The sequence below is a fragment of the Mytilus galloprovincialis genome, chromosome 14 (assembly GCF_965363235.1).
Source record: "Mytilus galloprovincialis chromosome 14, xbMytGall1.hap1.1, whole genome shotgun sequence".
NCBI classification, from domain to species: domain Eukaryota; kingdom Metazoa; phylum Mollusca; class Bivalvia; order Mytilida; family Mytilidae; genus Mytilus; species Mytilus galloprovincialis.
Genome location: NC_134851.1, coordinates 38103921 through 38119492, shown reverse-complemented (window position 1 = coordinate 38119492; position 15572 = coordinate 38103921). Strand labels below are relative to the sequence as shown.

Below are 15572 nucleotides of genomic sequence, written 5' to 3'. Positions count from 1 at the left end.
AGCACAGGTCTTGATACTGACTGTTATGTGATATCAATGTGTTAGCTGTTTTTTTTTTTCTATTTTGTTTTGGCTCCGATTCTGACTGAGGCTTATGCTGCTAAAAAGATAATTATATCATCTTGTATTGTAATGTCTTAATGTTGACCCAATCATTATACCGCCGCTTCTAAAAAGTGTTTGTGTGTGTGTGTGTGTGGGGGGGGGGGGTATTGTCCGCCAATCCGTCAGTAAGTCCGTCAGTTCGTCCGTCCGTCCCATGAATATTTTGGTTGCATCTTTCTCATGAACTAATTATTTCTTAAAATATGTTATAACTTAAACGTAATAATACCCCGGGGGTTACTTACTATATTTTTAGTGGTATAGTTGTGCCGTAAATCAGGGTAACTTTTTCATGCCCTGCTGTTTAGAACAGGGTTTCTTTTTCAAGTCCTGTTGGTTAGAACAGGGTCGTTTTTTATGTCTTTGTCTAGAACAGGATCTCTTATTCAACTGTTGAAGATACAGTCTAGAACTCTGGTCTAGAACTGCATCTTATTTTATACGGTCTAGAACAGGGTATACACTTTCTGAGCATGTATAGAACAGGGTATGTTTTTCAATGTTTTCTGGTTAGAACAGGGTATGATTTGGCAAGTGCTGTGTCGGACTTATGGGTTGTCAGATTATTGGGCTGTCGGAGCAATGGGTTGTCGGACCAATGGGCTGTCGGAATAATGGAGTGTAACCCTTTTTTGTTATGTGATGGTCCTTTTTTATCACATGGGGCCGGGGTGCTTTCATCTTCTAAAATGCTGCTTTCTTATTATGTGATGGTGCTTTGCCATTTATTTTACGCTTCAGTGAATTCGGTGAAATATTTGGTTTAGCTCTGAATTGATGGTACTAATATCAATCAATAAAACTTCACCAGTGAATACGACTAAAGGAGTTAGTACAACCATGCAACAACTATGTCATGTTGGCCTACATTTTAACATTGACAGTTCTTAAAGCACGTGTTGTATTATTCGCCACTTGCTTTTTTGTAAAAGTAAGTTCGATAAGTTTTCTTGCCTAAGGGAGCTACCATTTGATTTTTATGGGGGGGCTAGGATGAAAAATGTTGTCCTGCATTTTTTTTTAGCTGTAATCTCTGTCCTGCCTTTTTATTTTTCACTCTATTTGGTCCTGCCTTTTTTTTTTTAGTTTATCCTGTCTTTTTTTTACCTAAATTGTCGTCCTGACTTTTTTTTTTTGCAAGTGTCTCATCCTGCCTTTTTTTTTACTCAAAATTCCTGTCCTGCCTATTTTTTTCAAATTTCATCCTAGCCCCCCCCCCCCCCCCCCCCCATAAAAATCAAATGGTAGCTCCCTAATATTGCTTTACTGATATTTTATCAAAATTGATCCAAAAATTTACATCTTTTAATCAATTAAAGCCCCCAAAACATAGTAATGTTTCATACTTAAAACCTTTTCATATTTAAATGCGCATACCCTTTACATCTGCTAGTAGACTGATTAGACCCAGAGGGTATTAATTGCCTCATAGACTGTACTTCGGATTAGAAAATTTGTTTAATTTAAATTTGCAGCTTGGACAATTTCGGAATCATTTTGAACTCAAAAATGTACCTCCTTCATGCAAAACTCTGGTTCCCTGTTTGGGTTTTAGTTTACATTTGATCGTTTGTGGTTCTATCAGCACCAGAGCGTTTGTATTGTGTTTTTGGATGTAAAATGCTGTGGCCTCTAGAATCACATCTGGTGCAGTAATATTAGTACCAGTATAATGTTTTTACTGTCATTTGTTTTCCCCTATAAATGCGGGATTTTCTCGCTTCATTGAAACCCAATTGGTGGCTTTCGGCTGTTATCTGCTCTTTGTTTGAGTTGTTGTCTCTTTGTTATATTCCCCACTTCCATTCCATTCCATACTTCTGGCACAATAAACAAACAACATTTTTCCATATCTTTCTTTGATGATGAGAACCCAAGAAAGTAAAACAATTATGTCAATTAATTAACATTCGATGATATTTCCATATGCAGTGCATTGTGTCTAACAGAGATGATACAGAATTATAGAAAGGGGACGTAATTCCAGATAACGGAATCTATACCGGCGAATGTAAAAAATGTAGCATGACAAAAAAATATTTGAACAATTTAATGTAAAAGAAATTGTAACAAACGATATTTTTAGCGATTATCGGAGCCCACCCATGACGACTTGGATCTACAAATCAAACGGATTCACAGCACTGTAAAACGACGATTGGTACAATAACCGTTGTTGAAAATTCATACACCCTGAGGCGCAGCCAAATGGGTGTATGAATTTTCAACAACGGTGTAAAATTCCGTACACCCTTTGATTACACCAATATAACGAATTATTTCTTATGAACAATTCCTTTAATCATTTTGAAACCAGGATGTAAAAATTGTAAAATAGTAATGAAACATTTCCAGCGTTTTATTTTTTTTCAATGTTAATGTTGCTGCACATTGTCTAATACTTTTTTACTTTATTTCGGAAAAATTCAGAAAATTTTGGTGTTCTTTTAAGTTTTTCCAAAAAAAAAATTATTTTTTTTTTTATTTTTTAGCTTTTTCTTGTTATAATTATTTTTTTTAATTTTACTCTTTTTCTTTACTTCGTCATTTTTATTTTTTTCAAATTTTTGGTAAAATATTTTATTTATCCCGTGAACAAGGGTGGGGTGTTATTTACACCGGGTTAGTCAACTAATCAGATTGCAGTACGGTTTTCTGCATAAGAAATAAAAGGGATTATCTTTGGTTAGCTTGCTTGCTAGCTGAACCGTGAAGTCATTTAAGTAGGTTATGTAAACTACCCTCCTTAAAGAGAAGACTAGCCCAATAAATAACCAATCTATCTCTCTGTAGGACTAGGCAACTTCGAAAAGAGTAGTATAGTACCTTACCTAACAATGTATGCACGGTCCAGTTAGCAAACAAGATAACCAAAGATATTACCTTTACCTACATACTCAATGCAATCGGCTGTAAAAGTTCCTTATCCTTGCAATTGTGATACTAGCTGCAGTAAATGAACAAACATACCATGGGAGACTACTACTAGTAGCTATATATTGCTTATGATTCCGAAACAGGGTTCTTGAAAAAGGCTTCGCATATATATATATCCAAATAACTGCACAATACAAAGACATATATCTAATTGTCTAAAATAAATAAATTAACAATTCGTCATACTTCTAGAGATCGGTCTGATGACGCTCGCTCAGAGAGATCATCAGTACGCTTATTCAGTTCTTTCACATCGTCAAGCAGATTTTTCAACTCTCTATGACGCAATTCATTTTGTTTATATGCTTTTGACAGAAATGCTGTCCGTGTTTCGAGGTCAGACCCCTCAGGAGTTGCTGCGTTAAACACAAGAGAAGGCATATCTACAACAATTTGTTTTCTATTATGTCCGTCTTTTTCTTCATTGCCATAAATTGCATCGTTTTCAATGTTATTAACACTGTCACTTAAATGAAGCTTCCGAAGTCTATGTTTTCGAATATCCTCGGTGTTTGTCACAAGAGCTTTTCCGGTAACCGGATGTAACATAGGTTTCCTTTCGGGAACTCTCTGACTTGCACCAAAATATCCTGCTTTGTATCTGTATTGTTCATTTGGGAATCGATTGCTTAATAAATCCATATCATTTGGTTTTAGTTCATGTTCTAATTGATTATCAAACTTTGTATTTTCGCCATTGGATACATCACTTCCGTTATTTTCGTCATCTTCGGACACAAATTCATCTTGACCAGTAGGCGTATTAGAAGGGAGATAATAAATACAATAATATTCCTTCAATTTGTCTATATTTATTTTGTCATGATCACCAATCTTTTCGAATTTCACGGCGTTTGGAGATAATTCTAAATCATCCACATCCGGTCGCATAACTTTTCGAGTGCGCGCTCCTCTATAAATATTTTTGAATGGATTTTTCTCTGCATGATCCGCACTGAAGCACGTTTTCTTCCTTTGCAAAGGAGAAGTATCTAGAACTAATTGTTGAATTGACTTTTGAGATTTTCTACCTATATTTGGTATACTGCTTGTTGGTGTTATAGGTGCAATCAGACGTTGGAGATTATTCCGAATGATGTTCTCTTCGGTCGGCCTCGTTACTGATGTAGCACTTCCGGATTTCTCGGGTATTGATTGTGGAGAACGTGAACTTAGCGGTTCAATCAACTGCTTTCCTTCTAACGGATGTAATTCAGGGGGATATCTTTTTGGTCGACTCTGTTTAAATTTTTCAAGAGTTGTAATAAACTTTTTATTGTTTGTCTCCGAAACTTCGAACGCATTTTTAGCCTTCGCTTTACTTTGCAATGACTCTCTTGTTTGTTTTGATCGAAGTCTTTCAATGGCATGAACTAAATTTGTTTGTTCTTGGTCAATTAGATTATCACGTAGACTAGATAGACGTTTTAGGTAGTCAGCATTATGTCTGTATGCTGATCGTGGGTCGTCGTACCACGACATATTTTTTGACCTCCTGGCATCAAGGTTGGTCTTTTCCATCAACCTGGAAAATAAGAATACATGCATATAATTTAAGGAGCTAATCTAAAGTTAATGAGTGACAAAACACATAAAAAATCGTGCAACGCAACTATACCTGCGGGAAGATATAAAATTGAAGCTCAAAAGATCAACATGGTGGTCAATTTTGCAATTTTTTTATATTTGTGTGTCGGAAACATGATGTTATTAAAAACCTTTAAACAGTTTTGTGGAGTTTCACTTTTATCTATTTAATAACAATTTTTTTTATATATATATAACCTGATGAAGCACACGACAATGCAACTCATCAAGAGCTAGGGGAAATCAACAAATTAAAACAAAACGAACTATGTAGTTCTTACACTGGTTTAAAGAAAGCCATTAAAAATGATCTTCTTTTTACAAATTTACAACAATGTCTAAACCAAAGACTTTTGGTATCTGTCAATAAGACGGCAACTCAAAGGCAAAAATAACAAAAGACATCCAGGAGTAAAACTACAGTCTTCATCAATAGACAGGTATCTGACATTATGTCAAATCCTCCAATCTTAAAACTACAAAAGACAAACACTAACTAGGTTTGTGTTACTGTATTGCAACATGCACATGGACATATGTCTGGTTAAAATTCAATCTTATAAAAAAGCAATTAAAACTGATCTCTTATTCCTTATATGTGTTTTCTAGATGACATGCTTTCACGCGACGTATAATAAATTAATTGAACAACAAAAGTGATTTTTAAGGATCTCGATTAATGGGATGGCTATTTCAAAGTACATCCAATCATTACAAGGCATGCGGTGGGGTTAACTATTTTTTGAGATACAAACCTTGGCATTTAAAATTCTAAACTTTTCTATTACAGGCTGAAAGTTCAAACATTGTTCATTACATTGCCTGATAATTTTTTCATTCGCTAAATCAGCCGAAAATTAATTCAGTTTCTTGTTATATATTATATTCATTTATACATAGACATGCGTGTTCCATCGTGCAACATACAATAGATTACAAGGAGAGTACCATGTTTCCACCGTCTCGTTGGGCTCGCGGGAGGTCGTGTGTTTGAACCCAGACCAGGGCAAACCAAGGACTCTAAAATTTGAATGTACTTCTTTTTCACTAAGCACAGAGCATTAATGAGTAAGAGAAAATACTGGTCAGCTAGTTATTGGAATAATGTAGCCAGGTTGAGTGACATGTTGTTTTCCGTCGGACTGTTCCCTTATGAACAATCACGTTTAAGGTTCGACTATGCGTATCGGTATCTAGTAAAGAGCAGGGTTCATATTCATATCACACTAACATGTGCTTGTCCTGAATATGAATTTAATGGCAGATGAACATAATACAACCATTGGCCGATCCAAAGGGGACTGGGGGCCCGGGCCCCCTTTCGTTGGGAAAATTTGGTTGGTTACATAGGGAATCACTGAAGCATGACTGAAATGAGGCCACTCCTTAGGACAGTCAGTGACTCCACCCCACCCCTCCCCCTTATGAAAAGTTCTGGATCCGTCACTAACAGCCATCCATCATCAGCTATGCTTTTAACCTATGATACGTGTGCAGTTTTCATAGATAATTGCCTAGTACCATCATTCACATGGCATTACATTCTAAATGAAAGATAGCAAAATACTTCCTTACCTTGGAAATTGATGTTTAGTACATGTAGATTTCCCATTATCGGGCATGCTTTTAGACAAACCAAACTCGGTGGAATTATTTGTCCTATGCCATTTTACTTTTCTATCCATTTAAATCATTTATCATTCTTATTAAGTGTATATATCCAAGTCATTTTGATGTTATCAATTTAAATTGAGACTCCTTTACAAAACGGTATCTCCAGATCGGCGTAATATTCACGGGATAAACATCTATATTAAATGCACATAAAACATTAATGTTTTACTTTTTACATTAATTTTAAACAGCTACTTCATGGAAGTGCATTTTATAGATTTGTATGATTTTATTCCACTTAAAATCACAATTAAAATCCTTGAGGAATTTTAAATAATATTTGCATTGAAACTATTAGACATTGACAACGATTTGAAGAGTTAATCTGCTCCACAACGCTCCACAACGCAACGCATCAATAAACTCTTTTTTTTTATAATTATGAAACATAAATATTTCAATATACTATAATCACTAAATATGTACTGCATTGATTTCACAGGGTATATTCGTTCGTGATTTGAAAATAAATTTCGATTTTCCAGTGTTATTCACTAAAAATTACACACGCATTTTTAAACTTATATGTCTTATATAAGGTTTAAAAGTTATATTTTGAAAAAACATGAACAGACACTTAAGTATGACACAATGCAATGTTATTTTCAAACTGTATATACACACAAACTGTTGTCATTCTTATTGTTTATAACAATTTTAAACGGATCAAATTCCTTCGTATACTATCGCTCTGTCGAATCTATTGAAACGAACATCGGAAAAAAGTGTAAAAAATACATTTCACAAAACAAATGAAATCGATCCGTTCCGTAGGTCCGGCGTTAACAATAAAGATATTTTGCACTTCGACAAAAAGGTAGTTTAGGTTGTTCAAATTGTATTGTTGAAAATTAATTAATTGAAAGTTATATTGTCGTTTGAATGCTTTGCAAATTTACGATGCAGTTGTTAAGTGTTTCATACATATATGATATTTATTTAAGGGTCAGATATAATTAATTAAAAAAAAATTTGTGTAACAATATTTTATTTCGCTAGAGTACTCTCCAATTAAATTAGAAAATATTTATAGAATTCAAATAGTTAATTATATTGTGTATTGCACAAACATTCATTTAAATGGATGACAAGCGTTTAGTGTTCTTTAAACAATTTTTGACACATGAAAAGGAGAGATATTGTAACTGTTGTCTTGAAACGAGAGTCGCTATTTTTTTCCGAGTCTTAAAAATCAATAATAGCATTTTACACTTTTCTACGCCCTTTTAATATTTTGGATAACAACTTTGAGCTCCACATTTCTATAGCTGTCACTTAGAAGGGTAAATACCTATGACCATAATATTGTTAACACCTTCCGTTTTCGATTATGTGGTCGGTGGTCACTATATTCGCATTTTACAAATTTATGAATGATTATCATACGTTGTGTAATAATAATTAAACGAATCTACGAGCAAATAAAATTAAGACCTTCTGGAATTAAGGTAGTATATATTTTTAATAAATAGAAATTTACAATTGATAACAACCACCTTAAATTGTATTCAAATTACTCCATGCCTAAATAGTGCATTGAAAAGGCTTGTTTCAGATCTTAAGGTCAAACCGCGTGCCCGTTGTATCGAATTGTCTCCTGAATGAAAAGACATATGTTACCGGCCTCGCATACCACGCACTGGTTACATGTACCACGCACTTGTCTCCTTTCAAAACGAAAACAAATATGATAATCTTCAAAGTTGCATGTTTCTTCACTCGACGTCGTTCGATTCAGTGGAAAGTTATTCAATATAAAAGGTTATTTCAAGCATCAACACCAATTGGACATAAACAAAACAACCAAAACCGTACCAGCTCAACTTTTTCCGAGAGAGTTCAGCATAAGTTGTAATACAATTATACATGATTTTTGAACTTTTTAATTTACAGATCAAATGTATCATTTAAATCTTGGTAGAACATAATATCTGCTTCTAGAAGGATTGAACACTTTTGGAGAGCAAGTCCGTATGTCGACAAAGTGACAGTCAATAAAAATTACATTAAGGTGGTACCCAACACCTTCACTAAAATTAATTTGGCTCGTTTAATTTTCATAAAATTTTGTCAAAAGTAGTTGTCAAAAATATCAAAATTTCAAAAAATTTGAGCCAACCATTTTATCAGAAAAAATACCCTGGTCACAATTATAACAGTTTGACAAACAAGTTTTGATTACTGAGAAGCTTAATATTTCCATTGCAATACAGGATGATTAAAACGTTTAGCTGATATTACAGAGTTATCTCCCTGTAGTGTTAGGTACCACCTTAAACCGAAGGAAACAAAAGCATCTCACGTTGAATCGACGTAAAATCTGCAATATCGTGTCGAGATAGTGCCACACTCTTTGCACGTTTTAAATATATTAAGGTTGTTTAGCTGGTCTGTTGAAAAGAAGCATTTCTGTTCATTTTACAATGGCAATCAACCCATTTTACACAACCTTTTTACAACAGTTGCTTTTAATTAGACTGTTCTTGTCCAGAAGATAAAACAAAAATTGCGACTGGAAGTCAAGCAAACACCATTCAATCTTCAATTGCTTTAATTATGTCCATTTATCCCCCACCCCCTTACACACATTAAAAATAAACACTGAAAGGTGCTTGCATGGCCACATTGGGCATTTTTTTTTTAAAGAACCCCTTACTGACTGACATCCCTAAAATGAAATATAACAAGCTGCCCAGAGCTTGATTTGCGAATACAAAATATAAATATTCATACCTCAATATCGATATTTTATCCTCATCATGAAACGATATTGGAATCAAATTAATCGGTCCTTTCGGAAATCCAGACATGTTGTCCAATGTTCAAAATTTCAGATATCAAATTCCCAGATATCAAAATTCTAGATATTTATCAAAATTTCAGATATCAAATTTCAAGATATCCAAATTCTAGTTATCAAAATTACAGATATTACAAATCCTGATATCAAGAAATCGATGAGAAATCGAAATTCTTGACGCTTTTCGCTGCTTCAACACATGTGAAAATGATAGCGATATCAAAGACGAATTTTAAACTGCCAAAACGGCATACGTTTTTTAGCAGTATGTTTATCGAAAAGCCAATTTGTTCTGTAAAAGCTTGATGTTATTTTCAAATTCCTTGTAACAACACTGCTAGTGAGCAAGTCATTGAATTAATTGTATTTAATTCAAAGGTTGTTGAAAAAGTCAATTTTAAAATATATAATTGATATAACCTTATCCCATGTACATTCAGAAAGCTTATAAAAGACAGACCTTAGGCTGTAAAGACATTTCTAGCTATTTGCATAGAAATGATTTTAATCCATATTGAATTTTAATGCAATAATTTAGTTTCCAATGAATGCTTTTATGTATCTTCTTAATAGAAATCGCACCAAATCAATATCTCCGCCAGTTGATTTTTTCTTTCATGCACGCTATATTTTTGTACTTCAACGATTATAACTTCCGGTTGTAGAGTAGCCTCGTTTCCACGCTATACAAAAGTTAAGCGATTACAATCTTACTAATGGTTAACTATTTCCAGTTTAATAATGTGTATTTACATTTGCATCTATGAAGCTATAGTTCCAGCGAAACATTAAACTTTTGACCGGGAATGGCGTCGAAGAAAAATCCAAACATTAAACGTGTATACTGTAAATATACGTCTTCAATTTTTCTTTCGGCCAATTGTATACTGATTCAATCAGTCCATGTTAGTCTTCTTATCTTGTCGATTTATATAAAAGTTTATCTGGAGTTCATACTAATTGATTAAATGAAATTTTGAAATACGTTTTTTACGACATTCGTTCGCAAGTCGAAAACTTTAGTGTCTTTTCAGAAAATCTTTATTGAATTCTTCATCAGTAATAATTCAAATTTTCTGATATTATTAATAGCTCTTTTTAATATTTAGATAATTTTGCAAGTTTAAACCTACATTTACATAAAATATTCAAAACCCTGTGGTTAAAATGAAGAATTTAACACGCCATGGACATTGCATATTTAATATTTTATATACATTATACAAATAATTTGTATACATTATTGCATAAAATATAATGATTTTTAATATTTATTTACTTGTAGTTCTTAGTTTCATGGGGTTAAGACCAACTCGAATCAAGATCATCTACATATTTGTTACAAAAACGTATAAAAAAGAGAAACATGATTTCAATAAAAATCTTTTCATTTTCGAAATTGACATTCCAATTTATAATAATCATAGAGATGATTTATATTAATCGTTTTACATTAAATTCAGTCAATTATCAACTTCATTCACAATTCGTTCAAGTCAACTTTATTCACGAAACATGTCTGTGCGTAATTTGATAAAGTTTCCAAGTGGTGCCAGTAAGGTTGCATACGAATTTGTTCACCTCTATATCTTTATGTTATTTAAAGGTATGTTCAGTAAAATATTTATGAGACAAGTGCCTGTGATCATGGCAGACAGTCAGCTAGTGGCGGAAGAAGCCGGGGTATTCCGAAAGAACTACCGATCTTTGGTTTTACGCAATTTAAATTGTAAATTCAAGCGCACATGGCAAGAGCGGGGACAAAACCATACAAGCTAAGTGTCGATCAAAGTGACTGTAGACGATTATATTAGACCATTCGGTCACTTAGAACTTTATTAACCAGGGCCGTAACTAGGGTTTGAATTCAGGGGAGGCAGGGGTATGGGGGCCGCCGATTGAGGCCCTCAAGAGAGGGGGTTTGCCCCCCCCCCCCCCGCCGATTTTTTTCTCTCAGTAAAATGGCTAAAAAAGACCCATTTTCCTTCGATTTCCTTTAAGAAACGTCAGTATTGCTTGAACCTGGAAGCAATTTATATGCAAAAAACCTTTCTTTGACCTATAATTATTAACATTAAATAATTTTTTTCTCAATATGTCTAAAAATCACCTGTTTTCCTTCGATTAAGAAACATCAGTATTGCTGGATCCTGGAAACAATATTTATGCATACAATTGTTATCCGTCTTATAGATATTTTTGTTAGAAATCAAACTGGTAAGTTAAAAAAACATATAAAGATATTTTTGTTAGAAATCAAACTAGTAAGTTAAAAAACATATAAAGATATTTCTGTTAGAAATGAAACTGGTAAGTTAAAAAAACATATAAAGCAAGATCATAGAACGCAAGATATTTTTTTTTATCGAGGACCTTGAATTTCAATATTATTGAAAGCTGAACAGACATGTATATAACTACAACCAGGGACTTTCTATATATACTATTCAGCTGGTAACGAATTTCCGATATCATAAAAGTTTCACAATAAAAAAGGAACTTACTGTGCTTAGTTGAGCCCCTAAATAAATGTGAATAGTTGAGTTTTATTCAAAATTGTCGAAAGCAAAGTCTCATATGTGTTCTCGTACGAATACTGAATAACATCCGGACGACCACACGAATAAAAAATAAAAAAAATACTGAAACGGTTCACTTTCGATCAAAAATCCGCAAAATGACAGATATATCACATATCATGATAACACTGTTAAAACTGTAAACTTGTATTGTTTATGATATTAATTCAATTTTTCGTGTACATATTGTCAATATTTCATTTTATTACTTCAAAAAAAAAAAAAAATTGGTATAGAAAATTCAGGGGAGGCACTTGCCTCCCCTGCCTCATAGGTAGTTACGGCCCTGTTAACGTACATTGCTGTACGTAAAATGTTGTGTTTTGTAGTCAGTATTAAACCGTTTTGGATTGTGTTATCCCATTCTGCCGGGAATAAAAAAATAAATTGACACTCGCAAAAGGTGCATGAAAAAGAATTTTCCATAAGATAAAATGTCATTTTTTTATTGCCCAATCACAGATGTAGTTATACACCTATAGCTAAAGACCTAGAAAATATTCTTTTTTATATATAAAAAAAAACAACATGAAACCCCCATTAGCATATACTTTTATTTCAAAGGAAGTTCTTGTATGACCCCGCTGAGAACAATTTAACACTCCAATCAGACCAAAATACGTAGAACTTTATAAATCATAACTTGATCTCATTAACTTCTCAACAAAATCAATAGATGTAGTGCAACATGTAACATTTTGCTAATTAAAATAATAAGTCTCCGGTTTAAAGGCGGAAATAGTAGGTGTAACTTCTAATTAGACTGTTTCGAACTTGAGTGTATTTTCTATAATATCAAGGTATCATATAAAACATTGGCTGATTTTTTCAGTACTTGAGAACTGCAAAACAAGATATTTCTAATGAACGTGATGTTATACTCTGTATTCTTGTTTAAATGACATATTTGCCACTGGACAATAAAATTTGCCAATGACGTTATGCTTTATTATACTATTTTTTAGTATAACATATTTGCCACTGGACAATGAAACTTGCCTATGACGTTATGTTGTATGTACTATACTCTTTTTTGTATGAAATATTTGCCACTGAACAATAAAACTTGCCAATGACGTTATGTTGTAGTATACTATCTTTTTGATGAAATTGTTGCCACTGGACAATAAAAATTGCCAATGAATCGATCGAAGAAGGAAGCAAACAGTGTGTCGATATAACAGAACTGGCATTCACGTCGAAGGCTACCCCCTCCCCCTAAAAGAAGAAGAAAAAAAAACAAGGTATAACCCACCATTTTTATCGGAAAATGCCTCCATCAAGTTAGAAATATAGCAATTGTGTTTCTCTTGTTCAGTTTGTAGAAGTCATTTTTGTCGAGCCTTCGACTTTAGTCGAAAAAGCGAGACTAAGCGATCCTACATTCCGTCGTCGTCGGCGGCGTCCACAAATATTCACTCTGTGGTTAAAGTTCTTGAAATTTTAATAACTTTTTTAAACTATACTGAATTTCTACCAAACTTGGACTGAAGCTTGTTTATGATCATAAGAAAGTATCCAGAAGTAAATTTTGTAAAAATAAAATTCCATTTTTTCCGTATTTTACTTATAAATGGACTTAGTTTTTCTGCGAGGAAACATTACATTCACTCTGTGGTTAAAGTTTTTAAAATTTTAATAACTTTCATAAACTATCCTTGATTTGTACCAAACTTGGACAGAAGATTGTTTATGATCATAAGATAGTATCAAGAAGAAAATTTTGCAAAAATAAATTTCCACTTTTCCGTATTTTACTTATAAATGGACTTAATTTTTTTGCCAAAAACAAAACATTCACTCTGTGGTTCAAGTTTTTAAAATTTTTATAATGTTCTTAAACTATCCTGGATTTCTACCAAACTTAGACAAAAGCTTGTTTCTGATCATAAGATATTATTCAGAAGTAAATTTTGTAAAAAAAAATTCACCTTTTCCGTATTTTACTTATAAATGGACTTAGTTTTTCTTCCAGTTAACATTACATACAGTCTGCAGTTAAAGTTTATAAAACATTTATTAGATTCATAAATTATCCTGGATTTTTTTTACCAAACTTGGAAGCTTCTTTCAATCAAAAGACAGTATCGAGAGGGAAATTTTTAGTGATGTTTTTCCTCATTTTTGTTGAGTCTGCGATTAACAGCAAAAGTAGGCGAGACACTGGGTTCCGTGGAACCCTTATGAATTTTTTATTAACTTCTCCTTTTTGAATTTGCTTCGGAGTCTAGTATTTTTTTTTATACTTTTTTTTGTATACATACTACACTAAGCATTTGCTAAGGTAATACATGATTCTTCTAAGGAACTTGGTCTTAGAAGATGAACAATCAACGCTTTCAAATATTTGAGGAGTAAAGAAAGGACCCAATTTAAAAATATTTTCCAGGTATTATTATGGTTACACACCATTATTCCGACAGCCCATTAGTCCGACAGCCCATTGGTCCGACAACCCATTAGTCCGACAACCCAATAGTCCGACAACCCATTGCACCGACAGCTCAATACTCCGACAACCCATAAGTCCGACACTATCAAGTCAAGTATCAGGGTATCAGGGTAAAATAAAATATGTCTGTCTGTATTATTACGTTTAGATATGTAATAACATATTTTAAGAAATAACTCCGTATATATAACATAAGGCTAAGGTTGTTCGAATACTTTCTATATACTCAATTCGAAATCTGTATATAGAATATAAAAGTAAAGAATATTTCCTTTTCCAAATTAAAGGATCTTTAAAGAGCATATAAATCAAGAACAACCATAGATGGTGCGAGCTACTCATGATACCCCGCCAAAATATTTCGGTAGACAGGAAGATTTTGAGTTGTGAATCTGAAAAAGCATCACACAGTATCACAGACTTATATAAACCTTGAAACCAAATTTCAGAAATCATTGTATTGTAGTTCCTGAGAAAAATGTGACGAAAGTTTTCAACTTGGCTGTCATGAAATGAATAATGAATTTGAAAACGCATCACACGATATAGCCGACTTCAATAAACCTTTCAGAAATTCTGGTAATGTAGTTCATGAAAATGATGCAACGAAAATATTTATGACACGTACGGACGAACGGACGGTACGACGGACGGACGGACAGACAGACATGTAAAACAGTATACCCCCACTTTTCCTAAGCGGTGGTCTAATGATTGGGTCAACATTAAGACATTACAATACTTATATGATATAATTATCTTTATAGCACTATAAGCCCCAGTCACAATCGGAGCCAAGACAAAATAGAAAAAAAAAACCACCAACAAACACATTGATATCAAATAACAGTCAGTATCAAGACATGTACTACATAATTCAAAAGAACTAACAATATGATCATAATTTTTTCTCCATAATAGTAAAGTTTTCTTGTGTTAACATCGAAAATTTATCATATTTGTCTAACTTTTTAAAGTTCTGACATGTGCTAGAAATATGGTGAAAGAGTTCCTCCCTCAAATTATTATGAAGTGAGCATTCGATTGAAAAATGACGCTCTTCCTCAACTTTATCAGCTGTACAATACGACTTTTTGAGTATCTAGCATTTTCAATTCGTAATGTAATGGAAGAGCACCGATTCTGAATTAACACACTTTTCTTAAAATCAATGATATCTAATTATTTTTCTTCTTGAAAATAATCTTTAAATTAAAAATAAGTGTCAAGTTTCCCACAAAACACATAATGTACTAAGTTTTTTACAATTAGACAATTTGACAAAGACACAAGCGAGACAAGAATGTCTTAGATTTTTTCCTAGTTTGTTATTGGCTTTAATACTGTACTCATTCTATTTGAGCAGTCAAAATGCGTTGACTGTATATTTCTTTGACATATACAGTCACTGACCCGATATCACTTTTCCTTATGAATA

General features: G+C 33.1%; 1 protein-coding gene across 7 annotated transcripts in view; it reads right to left on the bottom strand.

Annotated features, from left to right (window-relative positions):
* Positions 1-2574: 2574 nt before the first annotated feature.
* The window catches only part of LOC143059573 (uncharacterized), a 53621-nt gene continuing 40623 nt past the window's right edge, over positions 2575-15572 (bottom strand). For 5 of the 7 annotated variants that reach the window (XM_076233098.1, XM_076233094.1, XM_076233096.1 and 2 more), the window contains exon 2: positions 2575-4567. In XM_076233098.1, coding sequence (XP_076089213.1) covers positions 3223-4563 — 1341 coding nt within the window. In that variant the 5' untranslated portion in view covers positions 4564-4567 and the 3' untranslated portion in view covers positions 2575-3222. Of the gene's footprint in view, positions 4568-6204; positions 6825-9036; positions 9152-15572 lie in introns of those variants that run through there. The other 2 variants (XM_076233095.1, XM_076233093.1) reach the window with 2 other exon arrangements.